The sequence below is a fragment of the Dipodomys merriami genome, unplaced genomic scaffold (genome assembly GCF_024711535.1).
Source record: "Dipodomys merriami isolate MVZ:Mamm:240054 unplaced genomic scaffold, mDipMer1.0.p SCAF_2, whole genome shotgun sequence".
NCBI lineage: Eukaryota > Metazoa > Chordata > Mammalia > Rodentia > Heteromyidae > Dipodomys > Dipodomys merriami.
The window spans coordinates 71,639,146-71,653,387 of NW_027203381.1; the positions used below are offsets into that span (position 1 = coordinate 71,639,146).

Below are 14,242 nucleotides of genomic sequence, written 5' to 3' on the forward strand. Positions count from 1 at the left end.
TGAGATTTGAAGATCATGGTTCAAAGCCAGCTTAGGCAGAAAAGTCTGTGAGACAGTTACCTCAAATTAACCAGCAAAAGGCTGGAAGTGTGGCTCAAGTGACAGAGCACCAGCCTTGAGAGAAAACACCAAGCCAGGCTTTGAGTTCAAGCCTCAGTACTCAAGTGTGTGATGGTAAATGGAAATAGATCCTTTTTCCCTTCAAGATTCAAAAGGGGGGACTGGTAAGGTGGCTCAGTGGTAGAGCTCTTGTCTTGCATACATGAGGCCCTGGGTTCGATTCCTCAGCACCACATAAGCAAAAAGAAAAAAAGCCAGAAGTGGCGCTGTGGCTCAAGTGGTAGAGTGCTAGCCTTGAGCTAAAGAGCTGAGGGACAGAGCTCAGGCCCAGAGTTCAGGCCCCACTACTGGACCAAAAAAAAAAAAAAAAAGATTCAAAAGGGCTTGCATTGTCTCCTGAGGCCACCGGACTGTAAGATCCCTTGTACTGTTGGTGAGCCAAAAGAGGAGTCTGTAGGTCTGCAGATACAAAGCTACAGAGGTTCCTGTATCCTGAAGCTTACAAAGGGAAAATGCAGATCACAAGGAGAAACTTTAAACATCTGTCCTTGGATACCCATAGGCTTTCACTGAGCCAGTTAGGGGAACACTGATGGTGTTGTTCACGGAATCACTATTGTCCTCATGGTTTCACCATTTGAGCTGGGGACAGGAGCAGCCAGTAGTGTATGCCTTCCGTAATTGCTGTTTGCAGAGGGTTTGATCTGTATAGTCTCTTCTTGATGTATTCTTCGGGTTCAGTTGAGGATTTGGACTGTTGACAAGGGGATTATTCCAAGCTTTAATTAAGTGCTTGCCTGCTATGGGGCCAAGTGCCAGCTGCTGACACAGGCGCAGACCCAGAAGCTTGATCACACCCTGCTCGTGGCTTGTCCCTCACTGTTCACCATCCTAATGTGCCCATGAGGTAAGGCCCACAGACAGTGACATGGTCTGATTTGCTTCGTGGTAGGTGGGTGTTTTCTCTTCTCTGGGCAGTTCTATGTATTTGCTACCCATATCCAGAGGTGGGATAGAAGAGTGAGTCTTGTATCAGTTTCTCAGATGTTCCTGTCCCAGTCTCAAATCACCAGTCCTCACCTAGCCTTTGGTGATAGGAGAATTCATTTATTATGGAAAGCTGCCCTGCACCAGTATTGTGCTGTAGCAAGCAGCAGTATTGGGAAGCTGGCTGGAATGAGATGTGTCTGGGGAGAAATTCCATCCAAATGTCCCCTGCTGGCCTATCCTCCAGACTCAGCCTCTCCTAGGGTACATCAGTTACTCAACAATCAGACATGCTTGCTGATACCCCCTCAAGTCTGTTGTTCCTGGCCCTCAAGATTCCACAGTCCACTGCTCAACCTTCTTTGTGTGTCTTCCCAGTTTCCAGCAACCAGCTAGACAGTGTTTTTCCCTGGCTTTCACCCAATCCCAGCCGTTCTCTGTTTTGCTCTCCCTCCATCCCTGACATGGGCAGATCCTTGGCTCCATCTTCCTGGCAGCCCTGGTTGACAGTGGGTGTGTCGCAGCTGGTCCCTGCAGCTGTGGGGGCTTGCAGTGTGTGCATAGAGCCAGGCCTGCCTGGAACCTAAGAGAGCGGCTCATCAAAAGTAGTAGAATCAACTCCTTTCTGCTTGGTACCATGATCTCAGCAGGCAGATGTGTGGCTTGAAGTCTTAGAGCGGCTGTGGGGACAAAAGTTCCTGCCACTGCTCTGGGCTCAGGCTGGAGCAACTTGATCTGAGTAGGTTGGGGTAGCCCAGCAACTTTCTCCTCAATCATCTACACACCCAAAGAGAGCCCCCATGATCTTTAAAGGCCTTCTAAGGCCGTAAAGGTTTTTGAGGACATTTTATGGAGTTTTTACTCTTCAAAGTTATTATAGGGGTTATGACTACTATATTTTTATTTTTATGACAAGTGGTTGGTTATGCCCTTGATTTATTTGATACTGGGCTTCTGTTCAAGAACACAACCTCCAATTAAATGTGGTTACTGTGGCAAAAATATGATTCTCCTCAGAATGACCCTCTTCAGGGCTGTTTCCAAAAACTCATTATAGTGAAAATTCAAGGCTGCCTCTTCATGTTCCAGAGTATTCCTCCTTGTGGTCACTTGGTTTTCTCCTGTGGAGGATTAGAGGGTACCATGGCTGTGGGTTGGTTCCAGAGGCAAAGGGAAGGGAGAGGAAAGAACCTTCCTCAAGAACTAAGTGGGTCAGCATTTAAAACCATAACACTTCAGTGATGCATAGAGTCATAGATACCAGGAGCAATTTTCTTCAATGAAAGGAAAGAATTATATCCCAAAGAGCCGGGGAAGCCAGGCCAGGCCCAGTCAGACCCAGGGATTCAAGGCCTGGCTCTCTCATTGTCCTCTGGATACCATCCTCACTCTCCTTGGGATGTCATGGCACTTGTGACCCTAATCCTGTCCTACTGAGTCACAGATAGCTGGAGACTAGATTGTGCTGTGACCTCCTCTTAAAAAAAATATTTTATTGTAAAGATGCTGTACAGAGGGTTTACAGTTACATGAGTAAGGTAATGAGAACATTTCTTGTCGAACATTTGTGACCTCATTTTTTGTGAATGCCTTGGTGTTTTCCAAAAGTAGAGAGCAGGTAACTGCTTTCCACCTCCATGAGCCTGAAGCGTCTAGTTGAGGCAGACACTCCATTCCACTTTGGGGTCTACAGAACTTGTCTCACCAAAACCAGGAAATGCGATAAGGTCTAGAGGCAACTTCAGTTTGGAGACCAGAGCTGGGTTCCTAAACGTGCCATATAAGATCGCTGACAAACCACCCACTTCTTCACCCTTTCCTCAGCTCCATGGGATTAGCTGTGGTTGCCTTTGTGTGCTTTGTGTGCTGTTTGGGAATCCTTGGTGCCACACCCAAGTGTCTGTCACCAGGCCTGTTCCCAGTTGCCCTGGGGTTTAGCAAAGGTTCACAGCCTAGACTTCTGAAGCCTTGTTCCAAGTAGCACAACCTAAGACAATTAGGGTCCACAGTGTTCTAAGAGTCAAGTAAGATTCTCCACATGGAGGTCCTCTGACAGTTAAAGTATTTTTAACCCTACTCTTGCAGGGGGGGAAGGGAGAAATACCCTGGCTAGCGTGTGTGTGTGTGTGTGTGTGTGTGTGTGTGTGTGTGTGTGTGTGTGTGTGTGTGTGTGTGTGTGTGTGTGTGTGTTTTACTGTTATTAAACTCAAGGCTCTGTGCATGCTAAGCAAACACTCTACTTCTGGACCCATATACTCAAGCCCTTTTGGATTTTGGTTGTTTTGAGGATGGAGTGTTACTACCTTTGATGGGGCTGGCCTCCCCATTTTCCTGCCTCCACTTCCCAAGCAGCTGGTATTACTAGCGAGAATATGCAACAGTGCCCAACTCCCAGCTGTGGCTCCTTAATTGAAGGCTGGTGATGAGGGTTAGATAAACTCTCCCCCTACCCATTCCCCAGGAGACAGGATGTGATACTCACAGAGGGAAAATGGGAGGGAAGGAGGGGGCACATTTGAAGTTTTAGATGATATTAGGCAGTACTTGAACAACTTTTTCCCATACTGAGAGGACAAGTATGGACATTGCAAATCACTCAGACCTTGGAACTGAGCAAGGTCACAGAATTCCTGCCTTTGTTTTCAGATCCAAGGACTATAAAAGTATCACTTGAAAACTGCAACTTTCTTACACGATGCCAGTTTCAGCACATTTAAAACTTCTGGCATATTATTTAATAGGACATTTCAGAGATAACTTTGGATTATGTGGAGACAAGGAGGAGAAAAGAGAGAAATACTGAGGCACCATGTCCCTGAGGTCTGGAATGCTGGCAATGTCCCCAGTTAATCATTGATACCTCAGGGCCCAATGGGCCCACAGCCAGCCTGCTGCGGGGGGCCAGCGTACTTGACGCTGGAATGCTGGGAAGCCTTGGGTGCCGTTAATGATTTATCTCCTCGTGGTTGCAGTGCCAGGCACCCCTTCTCTCTGAAGATCATCTCCAGAAGAGAGGGTAGGCACAGCCCTACCTAAGATGGTGCAAGAGCCAAGCACTGGTGCCTATAATCCTTTACTTGGGAGGCTAAGATCTGAGGATCACAATTCAAAGCCAGGAAAGTCTGTGAAACTCTTATCCCCAATTAACCACTTAAAAAAAGCCAGAAATGGATCTGTGGCTCAAATGGTAGAGCACTAGCCTTGAGCAAAAAAATCTCAAGCTCTAGGACTGGTACCAGAAAAACAAATGGGGGGATGGTTTACAAGAGAAGATAAGGGTGATTTTCAAATTCACTATATGACCAACCTCCCAAAGGTCTTCCTTCTATAAGAAAGGATTTCCTTGCTTGAAAATACGAAGAATGGCTTAACAAGATAGTAGTTATCTGAAGTCCCTTCCCCAACAGAATGCCACAAGATGACATCATTTGGCCCATGTAGTGGTCACACCTATAATACCAGCTACTCGGGAGATAGAGATATGAAGGGTCATGGTTTGGAGGCCAAGCTGGATAAAAAGTTATCAAGACTCTATCTCAACAAATAAACTGAGTATAATGGCAAATGCCTATGATCCCAGCTATGTAGGAGGCCATAGGAAGAATTTCGATATGAGATAAGCCAGGACATATATAAAAGACTCTGCCTGGGGTGGGAAGGTGGCTCAGTGGTAGAGCACTTGCCTTGCATGCATGAGGCCCTGGGTTCGATTCCTCAGCACCACATAAGCAAAAAGAAAAAAGCCAGAAGTGGCGCTGTGGCTCAAGTGGTAGAGTGCTAGCCTTGAGCTGAAGAGCTGAGGGACAGCATACAGCCCCAGAGTTCAGGCCCACAACCAGACCCCCAAAAAAAGACTCTGTCTGAAAAAAAGCTAGAGAAAAAAGGGCTAGAGTTTGGCTCAATGATAGAGTCCCTGCCCTAGCAAGTATAAGGCATAATTCTGTATGTATCACCCTCAAACATGCAGAAGGCTTATTTGTATAGTTCTTTTATTTCCATTGCTGTAGTACCTCAAGTACCTTGAGGGTCTCAACAAATTGACAAGTATGTTATATATACACTGTACAGGCACACTAATAAAAATGAGCATGTGTTTGATATAATCTTTTCTTACAAAAGCCAAGTATGTTATTTATGGAAATACTACAAAGGAATAGTTAACTGAAATGAAACAGCCATTCTCCCCACTTACATTTGTGTCCAGCTGTGAGCACCAGGCAGACATGATCTTCTTCACTCTATCATCCTAAGGTGTGAAATACCTGCTCTGGAGAGACCCCCAATGGATTCAGGCATCTCTGGCATACAGCTTGAAAATGGAAGCATTTCCTCACAAGAACTCCATCTCTGTCTGAGTATAGTTTAGATTTTATAGGAAGGAGATTTGTTATTTGTTTTTATAAATTATAAATAAGGTGGGTGTTATTATTTGGGGAGATTTTTTGATTCATTTGTTTTATTTGTTTTTAATTGATGCCTGACTACAAATGAGTGGGGTTGGAGAAGGAGGACTTGTGAGCTTTGTAAACTGAAGTGAAAGAGATGTTTGGCTCTGGGATTTGGAGCTCCCTTCCTTAGGAAGAAAGCTGAATCTTGGCTAGTAAGTTATCTTGCCTAAATATAAGTGAGGATAGGTGATTGCACAAAACAAAGATTACTACAGCGCTAAGGGTGTGGCTCAGTGGTAGAATGCTTGCCTGGCCTATGCAAGGCTCCAGGTTTGATCTTCAGCACTACAAACTACTACTACTGTTAACAGCACTTCCTTCCTTAGCGGGCTTAGAGAAAGAACTGAACATAGCTTTCCTAGCATGCACACACATTACCCCCTGTGCCTATGTAACATTACTCTGGATCTGCTAGGAGAGGATGAGTTCTTTGAATGCTTTCTCTATAATGCAAGTTAGGGTCAGATTCTGCTTTTACCTCATTCCCTTCCATCTCTGTTGCTTTGGATGGATCCAAGATAAAAGCTGTTGCTATCACTATTTTGTGGCACAAAATAGCTTCCTCCTTGGGAAGCCTCTGTGATGACTTCTGTACTTTTTCTTGTCCTAGGTCATGCATTGGTGAGGCAGGTGGAGCCCTGTTCCTTCAAAGATAAATCCATTCTGAGGAGCTTCTTCAAGAGCTCTTGGGAAATTGTTTCTATGAAACTCAAAGGAAATTCTTTTTTTGGAATTTGCCTCTGCATTTCTATCTCTTTCCAGAATTGTCTTCTCTCTGTATGAGTTGATCTGAGGCTCAGATAAGCCAAGAGCATAGATGGATGTCCACCACTTAGCACTCAGCTCAGATAAGCCAAGTACTTTGAAATGTGTTGACTGTTTAGTAGTAGTCAATACATTTAGTAATTCCTCTCTTTGCTTTGATTCCAATTTGCAATGACTTGAAAGTAACCAGTGTCCTAGGCTCTAAAGCCAGGATGTTTGACTTCTTCACCTTCTACTTTCTAGATTTTAGGAAATTACCCAAATTGCACCTCAATTTCTTCATCTGTAAAATAGGAACAAACGTGGCATAGACCTGGGAGGATTGCTTCAAGGATGAAATGAGTCCATTTGTGTCAAGCATTCAGAACCATACAGGCACATGGTGAGAGTGGTCATAAAATAGAAGCTCTTACCCTTTCTTCTTTTTCTTGAAGGTCCGGGGTTACCCAGAACCCCAAATAACCTGGCACAGAAATGGGCAACCTATCACCAGCCAGGGCCGCTTCCTGCTGGACTTTGGTGTCCGAGGGATTTTCAGCCTTGTGATTTGTGCTGTCTGCGAGGAAGACAAGGGAAAGTATACCTGCGAAGCTAGCAATAGCAGTGGTGACCGCCAGGTGACCGTGGAGCTGACAGTGGAAGGTAAGTCCTAGGAGGCTGAGCCTTGGTTGGAGCTGAGTGTCCCTTCCACAGGCCTTTCATTCCTCTTCAGCTCTGTCTTGACTTGCAACAGAAAGCACATTCCAGGCCTCCAATTTCATTGGAGGTGGATTGCTGGACAAGGGAGGTAACCGAGGAGATACTTGGTTTGTCAAACTCAGATTTACTCCTTTCCTATTGAACCTTCCTGTAGCTTCTACAACATGAAGACTAAATGTGGACATTCGTGGTGGCTTACTAAGTCCTGCCCCATCTGACCGACTGTGTCCCACCCCTCCTTACCTGCTCACCCAGCATTTTCACACAGGCCCCTTGCTGCTTCTTGAAAAGGCCTTCCTGAGATTTTACCCTTATGTGCCCTGTCTAAAGTTCCTACTGCTGCCATTCACCTAACTCATCCTCCCGTCCTTCTAGCCTCTTCTCAACTGTTCCCTTCTGACCACCCCAGCCTATGACTGTCATCTCACCCTGACTCTCATTCTTCTAGAGCCTTTCTCTCTCATATCATGCCAACCCCTCTACCCCCATTCCACAGGATCTTGGGGCTGAGGATCATCATCCTGTCCACAACCATATGTGAAATGCCTGGCACACTCCCTACACTGGACCATACTGAATATTTAGGGAATGAGCAACATTATCATCATTAGTATCATCGTGAGACAATATGTACACCATATGAAAATACTGTGTAATGGGAACATGATAGATTATACAGGACTGTAGGCATTCATGCACAGTGAGACCAAAGGAGTATACTCTCAGGAGAGGAACATACAGGTGCAATGCTTACATACATTTGGTCCTATAAAATGATATTTATCGAAGTGAATTCCAGGTAATGGAAAAAAATTGTAACTCCAAATAATAGGAGAGAAACATACCAATGTGTTAACATGGATTAATTATTCTCTATTTTTCCCCTCTATACTTAAAAATAGCATTAACTTTTTCAAAGTAGGAGAAACATCTGACACTAAGTACAACTGATTTTTTGCCACTGATAAATCGTTCAGACATGGAAGAGTATTCTAGGCCAGACACTGGCTGATGTTCAAGGGACTAACATCGGGAAGAACAAGGTGGTCTGCCAGCCTCCCAGAAGTAAGATGAGGTTCCCTCAAGTCTTCCAGGCCTTGCTATAAGAGCTTGTAAACCAGAGGAGTCAAACATACTTTCCCTCTTTCAGAAGGCCATCTGCCCAGCCTAGTTTTCAAGGAGTGCTGTGTGTGAGGCCTATGAATGTGAAAGTAGCTAGAGAAAGGCCTAGAAGGGGCGAGGAGCACCTGAGCCAATGACCACTCTTTACCCTGTTTTTCCTTTTTTCCCCTGGAGCCATGGGAAAGCAAACAGACTGTTTTATGTAGCAGTGTGCATAGTTTGCATGCTTTCCTTAAATTCTTTAACTCATAGGTCATTTTAATGACCTTCAAGTGCCTGTGGCTAGGGCTTTCTAGACAGAAAGTAGCCTCTGGTCATTTGCAGGATGGACCTTGTGGCTGTCATTCTGGTTCTGTGTTATCCCATTTTACTCATTTTTTTGATGCCTTAACTATGAATTGAGGCCCACAAACAGAAAGTACTCTGCTCCTTTAAGGAATCCATATTTGGGGCTTTGAATAGAGAGAGTGCTGAGTGAGGAGTCAGAATCCAAAGTCCTGCTTCCAACTTTTGCAAGTATGATGTGACATGAAACTTCTGCAGAATAACAGGCATGAGCTCCACGGTCTCCACAGCCTGGGTCAGCCCTTATCCTTTATGGTTCATGGTAAGGAAAGACAATTATGTTCAGCATGCAAGGAAGTTATGTAAAATCTAGGTAAGCTGGAAATTTTTTTCCTCAATTCCCATTGTTCAGGAAATTGGATCTGCTGTCTCATACAAGTGGGGCAATTTACAGTAGGTGCTGGCAGGGAAAGCAGTGGGGTAGGACAGTTAACCAGAAATAAGAGAAGACTTGGGTTCTTGACTCTGCCCCTTCTCTTACATTTGGTTTTACTTGGGGCAGATGGATTTAGACCTGGAGGAGTTGGAGAATAGCCTCATGGCCTCATGGTTACAGCTGCTCTTATTGGTGGTTTGTGTGCCTTCTGCCCCTGCATCAGAGGCCTGTGGTTAACTCTTGTGCTTTGTGGCCACTCCAAAGGGCCTTAGACCTAGAAGACTCCACTCTTGTCCCTCTTACTCTGACCCAGTTGTTGGTTGTGCCAGGGTAGCATAGCCTATAACAGCCCACCCGACTTCCCTCCCACTCTTTGTGCTGTGTTCCTTCTTCATGCTGTTTCCTTTAGGAAAGAGAAGAGGTACTGGAATTAAGGATATAAATCAAATACTACCTTTTAACCCTCTAGTGATCAAGTTTAGGAAACAGTGGTATGCCACAGGAAGAAAGTCAAATGGCCTTGGGTTGAATTTTAGCTCTGTTGATTTCTAACTATAGGAAAATGAATGCTTCTGAGCCAATCTGTTTAATAGAAAGATGATGTGAGCTACATGAGCAGTCTGAAGTTTGCCAGTAGCCACAGTTTAAAAGTCAGATGAAATTAATTTTAAAGTTTAAATATCTAAAATATTATCATTTCAGTGGACAATTGATGGGATATAAATGTTAGTAATACAGTACTAGACATTCTTCAGCATCTAGAGTATATTTTATCCAGAAAGTACATTTCAGTGCAGACCAGCTATATTTTCAGTAACCACATTTGGCTAATGTCCACAGTTTTATACAGTGCAGTTCTACAAGCTTCCATTTAAATGGGATAAACAGGCTTACCTGGGGAAGGGGGGAAGAGAGAAAGAAAGAAAAAAAAAGAGAGAAAAAAGAAGAGAGAGAGAAATCCACATGGAGTTTCTAGTGGTAAGCAACCCTAGACCATTGCACTTAAAGGATGAGCCTGCCATGTACGGGGAAATCAAGAATGTATCCCAATGGTGGATGTCCTCATACCTAGCAGGAGCTAGTGGTAGTCCAAATTAGAGAAGGCTTTTTGCATTCAAGGGACCAGAGTCACTTACATCAATAAGAAGTGGTAAAGGGCTAACTTTAAAGGGAAAAGCAAACTACAGGCCCATAGGAGATCTGGACTTCAGTGGATCCCAGTCATGGTACAGTGTTGGTAATCCCACATGCTAACACAGAGATGCTAATTCCACAGGTCTAGAGCCAGTTTGAGGGGCTGCAGTTCCAGCCAAGCTCATAGGACTACACTTGGACTAGCAAAAAGAGTCAATTATAAATTGGTGGAGATTAAGCCTACAGCTGAACATGGTGTTTCATTTCTATAATCCTTGTACTCAGGAAGTAGAGGCAAGAGTATCTCAATTTTAAGACTAGTCTACTTTGCTTCAAGGCAAGATTGAGATACATAGCATGAGCGAAATGGTCTGAGATATAGCTCAAAGGGTAGAGCATTTGCAAGCTTGAGGATCTGAGTTCAAATCCCAGTACTACCAAAAAAAAAAAAAAAAAAAAGCTAGGGAAGTGGGGAAACCTTAGTTATCCCAAATGATCCTTTCCCATCCTATACACTAGATGTCACCAGAGCCTTCATTGTCAACAACAAATTACACAATTTTCTCTTTTGTCAATGTCTTCCATCCCCCCATGCCAGTCTTGGTAGCTATCATCATTACCTAAGCAAAATTCCAGCTGGTCTCCACTTCCACTCATCCCAGCTCCAGTGCCCACAGTACTATTTAAAATATCTTTATAAAAGTGTATATCATTCCCTCCATTTGATTCCTCTAATGGTTTACTATTATTGCCTTTGAATGAAAACTTACAATCTTCTGCAAGGCCCTTTTCTTTACTTCTCAGTCCTTTTTGCTTACTGACTTCTGGCTGCATAGATTCTCCATTCTACTCAATATATAGAGCCCTTTCTCTCATAGGGCAGCGGCTCCTGTTCCCTTTTGACTTGGAAACCCTGCTCCTCCTCTGGCTTCAACTTCATCACTGTCTTAAGAAGGCCCTCCCTCCCTCAACACCCCTAGGGGGCTAAACTATGTGTTCCCCCAAAGCACTTACCTCTTCTCAGTCGTTATTCCAAAGTTATTGGTTTGGAATTATCTGTTTTAATTTTCTTTCTTCTTCCACTAGGTTATAAGTTTCATAAAAGCAATGATTGGTATCACACCAGCCTCCTCAACTACAAAAACAAAAAATTTATTTTTTCCACATTAGTGGTCTCTAACTTGCTTTGCCATGCTATCTTCTTTTAAGATTGTTTCTTTCATTCTTTTTCCCCCTTCTACTAGGCTTGAACTCATGGCCTGAGCACTGTCCCTTAACTTTTTGTTTAAGGCCAAACTTTTTGTTTATACCACTTGAGCTCCATTTATGGCTTTTTGCTGTTTAACTGGAGATAAGAGTCTCACAGACTTTCTTGCCTGGGCTAGCTTCAGATCGCAATTCTTAGATCTCAGCTCCTGAGTAGCTAGGGCTACAGGCATCCGGCTTCCTTTAAAAAAAAAAAAATCGTGTTGGGTGCAGGTGGCTCATGCCTGTAATACTAGCTACTTAGGAGGCTGAGATCTGATCTGAGGATTGCAGTTCAAAGCCAGCCTAAGCAGGAAAGACCGGAGACCCCTATCTCCAATAAGCCACCAGAAAACTGGAAGTGGTTCTGTAGTTCAAGTTGTAAAGCACTTGCCTTGAGCTGCAATGCTGAGGGACAGTGCCCATACCCAGAGTTTAAGCCCCATGACCGACAAAAAAAAAAAAAAAAAAATCGTATAGCTCTTCTCTGTTATTTATTCTAACATGTTTTTTCTCTTGTATCTAACCCATGCACTTTTGTTTATGATTTATGTGGTGACCATTATCATTCATTTCTAAACCCAAGCATGTGGTAGGAATTGATACAAACATCTAACCATCTCATTATCTTCTAATGTGCCCGAGCAGTCCCATACAGAAGCAGCCATGCTTGAAGTGCTATATACTGACATACAGACTCTCTATGTCTTCTTTTTTTTCTATGTCTTCTTAATATTTTAATTAAGACAACATTTATTTTCTTCTTGAAACCATGTGCATGGATGATTAGCAGTGAAATTCAACTGAGGATAACACAGAGACATAACTATCATAAAAACTGGCCATTTGTTCTGGCAGAATACAAAACAACTATTTTTTTTTTTTTTGGTCGGTCATGGGGCTTGAACTCTGGGCCTGGGCACTGTCCCTCAGCTCTTCAGCTCAAGGCGAGCACTCTACCACTTGAGCTACAGCGCCACTTCCAGTTTTCTGGTGGTTTATTGGAGATAGGAGTCTCACGGTCTCTCCTGCCCGGGCTGGCTTTGAACCGCGATCCTCAAATCTCAGCCTCATAAGTAGCTAGGATTACAGGCGTGAGCCACCGGCACCCGGCACAAAACAACTATTTTGAACAATGCTTAAAAAACACTTTGAAGTTGGCTCAAGTAGGGTTGACAGTTCACTGGTTTGTCTGGGACAGTCAAATATAGTCCTTTTGTCCTGGCCTAATTAATTACATCTCATTGTGTTGAGAGTCACTGTTTTCGTGATAAATATAAATATATCACCACCGTGTGTGTGTGTGTGTGTGTGTGTGTGTGTGTGTGTGTGTGTGTGTGTGTGTGTGTGTGTGTGTGTGTGTGTGTGTGTGTGTGTGTGTGTGTGTGTGTGTGTGTGTGTGTGTGTGTGTGTACTGGTCCTGAGACTTGAACTCAGGGCCTGTGTGCTATCCTTAAGCGTTCAAGGCTGGTGCTCTCCCACTTGAGCCACAGCTCTACTTCTGGCTTTTTGGTGGATAATGGTGATAAGAATCACATAGACTTTCCTGCCTAGTCTGGCTTTGAACCCTGATTTTCAGATCTCAGCCTCATGACTAGCTAGGATTACAGGTGTCAGCCACTGGTGCCTTGCTTTCACCAGACCTTTTTAGGAGCAGTTCTGCTTGTAGTCTCAATCACATAACTCACCTTTTGAGCAATGTGGCCTGTTTCTGTTCAGTCTTGCTGTGTCCTTTGGCCAAAGGTGCCATGTTTTACTTTTATCCCCTCATCTGTTGAACTTTCATTCCTAAAGTCTGCCCGCATCCTTGAGAAATCTGAACTTGAGTGGTTAAAATACTTTCTACATCTTTGTCTTTTCTTCTCTCCAAATTGATCCTGAATTCCCCAATTCTCCTAATCTCTTCTCTTTTTGGCTTTCTACCTGAGTTCCCCTTCCATTTATTTTTTTGGCAGAGCCTTGCTGTTCTGCCAGATTTTCATACTCTTGCGAAATTACTTTTGTCTTATCTGACAAATTGCAACTTAATTTTTTTCCTATAAATAGGCTCTGTCAATTTATGTTAGCCTAAATTCTCTTTGTTTCGATGTAAATTCTGCTGTTCCCTCACATTAAAGTAAGCACTCTTCAGTTCTGTGCTGACCTGCTGCTTATGCATTGCCTCGAATCATACCCCAAATTGCTCTTACTGTGACATGGAAACCCCTGCCATATCAGTGGGAACCAAGATTCTTGGCTACTCCATAAAGATTGGCAATATTATTGTTTTGCTTTATTATTTTTTTAAAGAATTTTAGCTTTTAGATTAAAGTGTTCTGTTCCCAAGAATTTTAGAAATACTTATTTACTGGGGTAACAAAACACACAAAAAATTACCATTTTAACTTTTTTGTGTGTGTGTCGGTTGTGGGGCCTGAACTCTGGGCTAGGACACTGTCCCTCAGCTCTTCAGCTCTTCAGCTAGCACTCTACCACAGCACCACTTCCGGCTTTTTTTGCTTATGTGGTGCTGAGGAATTGAACCCAGGGTCTCATGCATATGAGGCAAGCATTCTACCACTGAGCCACCTTCCCAGCTCCCCATTTTAACTTTTTAAAAAATCTTTTGACTTTTTTTTTGAGTGAGTGCTTCTTTATATAGCCTAGTCTGGTCTGGAATTCACTGTCAGCCAGGGCTGACCTGACACTCAAAACCCTTGTGCCACATTCTCCTGGGTACTGGGATTACAGGCTTGTACTACTACAGGTACATCTTGCTCCTTGTAGACATTCAGGATCATGAAGTAATTCACAATAGTGTATAACGATTACCACTATCTGGTTCTAGAATTTCTTCATACCCACTGAGTTTTCTCCCCCTGTTGCCTACTCCCCTAGATCCTGGAAACTATTGCTACCTCCTTTCTCCATAGATTTACTTCTTCTGGACATTTCCTATCAATATATTTAAACAAGATGTGGGCTTTTGTGACTTGCTTTCTTCACTTACTGTATTTTTTTTGGCAGTACTGGAGTTTGAAACCGAGGGCCTCAAGCTTGCTTGACAGGTGCTTTTACCACT

At 43.6% G+C, this 14,242-nt stretch overlaps 1 protein-coding gene across 8 annotated transcripts in view; it reads left to right on the forward strand.

The window, feature by feature from the left end:
• Window positions 1–14,242, forward strand: part of Mylk (myosin light chain kinase) — a 196,211-nt gene that overhangs the window by 51,060 nt on the left and 130,909 nt on the right. For all 8 annotated transcript variants that reach the window (XM_070030043.1, XM_070030045.1, XM_070030047.1 and 5 more), the window contains one exon: window positions 6,695–6,902. In XM_070030043.1, coding sequence (XP_069886144.1) covers window positions 6,695–6,902 — 208 coding nt within the window. The remainder of the gene's footprint in view (window positions 1–6,694; window positions 6,903–14,242) is intronic.